The 2,812-nt window shown below is 48.0% G+C and overlaps 1 protein-coding gene across 1 annotated transcript in view; it reads left to right on the top strand.

Moving 5' to 3' along the window:
- NR2F1 (nuclear receptor subfamily 2 group F member 1) overlaps positions 1–481 on the top strand; it is a 9,974-nt gene extending 9,493 nt beyond the window's left edge. Inside the window, exon 3 of the mRNA XM_014936877.1 lies at positions 35–481. Coding sequence (XP_014792363.1) covers positions 35–315 — 281 coding nt within the window. The 3' untranslated portion in view covers positions 316–481. The remainder of the gene's footprint in view (positions 1–34) is intronic.
- The last annotated feature ends 2,331 nt before the right edge of the window (positions 482–2,812 follow it).

Genomic DNA, 2,812 nt, shown 5'->3' with positions numbered 1-2,812 from the left:
CACCTCCGGGGGGCGCGGAACGCGGCGGGGCCAGACGCCTGCGGCCTGTCGGATGCTTCGCACATCGAGAGCCTGCAGGAGAAGTCTCAGTGCGCGCTGGAGGAGTACGTGCGGAGCCAGTACCCCAACCAGCCCAGCCGTTTCGGGAAGCTGCTGCTGAGGCTGCCTTCCTTACGCACCGTCTCCTCCTCCGTCATCGAGCAGCTCTTCTTCGTCCGCTTGGTAGGTAAAACCCCCATCGAGACCCTCATCAGGGACATGCTACTGTCGGGGAGCAGCTTCAACTGGCCTTACATGTCCATCCAGTGCTCCTAGAGCCCGTCCCGCACCCCCGACGGAAAGAGAGATTGAGAGAGAGAGAAAGAGAGAGAGAAAGAGAGAGAGAAAGGTCGGCGGAGGCGGGGAGCGCTGGCACCGCGAGGGGCAGTTCGGGGTGCGGAGAAAGTTGGTTTTTTTTGGGGGGGAAAAGGGTTGGTGGGGTGGGGTGGGTGGCCCGGGAGGGCGGACACCGAACAAAAGAGAAAAAAAAAAAAAAAAAAACGAAAAAAAAGACGGGCCGAGCGAGGAGGAGCGGAGGTGCGGCCGTGGTGTTGCGGGGGGAGAAAGGACGGGACCCCCCGCACGGCGTGGGGTGGTTCCGTGGTGGAAGTTCGGGGTGTTTCGCTGTTTTGGTTTTTTTTTTTGGTTGGTTTTTAAATTTTTTTTATATATATATTTTTTTTTTTCGGAGAGGAGGAAAAACAAAATAAATAATAATAATAAAAGAGAGAAAAAAGCAAAAAAAAATTAAAAAATAATAAAAACAAACAAAAAAATATGAGTATTGAGGGGATATTAATCAAACCTGAAGGGGATACTGGATCTTCCAGGATTTATTGTGGACTGTTGTTGATATATGCTGTACAGTAACAAACAAAACAAAACGCGTTGAAACTGAACTGAACCTTGTGTAGAATGGAGAAGAAAAAAACAAAAAACAAAAAAAACAACAAACCAACAACAAACCAACAAACGAGCAAACAAAAAAACAAACAAACAAACAACAACAAAAAACCATCCACGCGCAAACACTTACCACGAGCATTGTTACTCATTTTGTAAAATATTAGTCTTTATTTTCATTTTTTGTAAAACTTAAAACATCGTATGCGCATAAAGGAAAAAAAGAAAAAAAAACACAAAAAAAAAGAAACGAGAATTAGGGGAAAATAACATTTTCCAAATAATTATAAAAAAAAATTGTCCTGTGTCTATGTATCTATATCTGTTTTGTATTTTTTTCTGGTTCCAAACCAGGTTTCCTGTGATTCTATACTAATAATTTTTGATATAACCCTTTGCTTCTTATAATGAGTGCGATATATGTTGTCGAAGCTGTTCTTCAAGAATTAAAATTGAAGTGAGAATTTAAACAAAAATAAAAGAATTTAGCAAAAAAAAATCAACTTATCACCCCACAACCCATGAGTCTTGTTGCTTGAAACATGCCAAGAGTTCAGCAAAAAAAAAAAAGACAACCCAAACCCAAACAAAACCCAACCAGCAAAGTCTCCCTGGATTTTTAACTCCTGTACTGGTGTTAGAAGGGAGAACTTTAAAAAAAAAAGAAAAAAAGTACTTGCGAGGGGTAACCAAGTTGTGTGTAAACCACGTGATGCTCCAAAACTGACTTGGCAGTGGAAGTTGAGGGCTGAGCTGTCGAGGCCTAGGAGGTGGGAGCGAGTGTTGCGGCGTGGTGACGCCGTAGGTGACCTCTCCTCGTTGGGACGATGTCAGGGCAGACCCTCCACCCAGGCCCACAGGCCTCGCCACCCCGTTGGCTGGCCTACCCTTGTTTTTTGCCTCTTTTTGGAAAGGCTTCTCCCCATCCTCTGGAGTTCCTGCCGAGTTCACACCTTGATGCTTTGCTTCTAGACGCCATGGGCATGGATTGAAGCCACCCAACGCCACCGCCCGCACGGCGGCCACCATACTGTCCCCATGACTCCTGCTTGCTGCTGGCATGGTGGCTTTCTGCTTTCTGGGGGGTCTGGGATGGTGGGCGAGGGGTTGGGTGAGGGTAGGGGGGGGCAGGTTTTGGCTGCTTTGCTCTTCTTTTCCACCCTTGAAGGACTCATGGGAGCCCGGTGTGCGCCCTGGCGTGCGCCCCTCGTGTCTGCTCCCCCAAAACATCCCTCTGGCTGTTCCTTCTGCTCCCCCAAAACATCCCCCTGGCTGTTCCTCCTGGCTCCGGCCGCTGCGCGTGGGGGCTATTCCCAGCCCATTAATATAGAAATCCAACTGGATGCTTGCTCGTTGGGTGGTGAGCCAGCAACCACCCTCCCCTGCGTGTTTCCCTGCAAAACAGGGGGCCCTGTCCCCCCCCACGCCACGGCCACCCCACCCTGGGGGGGGCCCACGCTCCCATGCCAAGAGCCCAGCTCCATTCTGGCGTGTCCCTTCTTTTTTTCTGGTTTTTTTTTTTTTTGCAAAGAAAATTAAAAATCGTTTCTGTAATGGAGCTCCTTTGAAGGTAAAGGCTTCACAATGCTCCTAGCTGGTGGTGCAGATCTCTGTAACAGCTTTCAGTGCATTAATGTTTTATAGGATCTGAGACGGAGCTGTAAGAACACATACTACCAAGGGAGCTCTTTCTTAACGTATTAATAAAGCTGGATCTTTAAAAATAACATTCCCCCCCCCACCACCCCTGCATGCAGACACCTCCCGTGCCCTCCAAACAAGCCTGGATGCGGCAGGCTTTTCCAGTTTGTGGAGTCATGGGCAATGTTTTCCTTTTAATTTGCTGTCCTCCATACTCTCCTTCTCTCCT

This window comes from Calidris pugnax, unplaced genomic scaffold (assembly GCF_001431845.1).
Source record: "Calidris pugnax isolate Ruff unplaced genomic scaffold, ASM143184v1 scaffold40, whole genome shotgun sequence".
Taxonomy (NCBI): Eukaryota; Metazoa; Chordata; class Aves; order Charadriiformes; family Scolopacidae; genus Calidris; species Calidris pugnax.
Note: the sequence above shows the minus strand (reverse complement) of the source record. Positions and strands in the feature narration are given on the sequence as shown.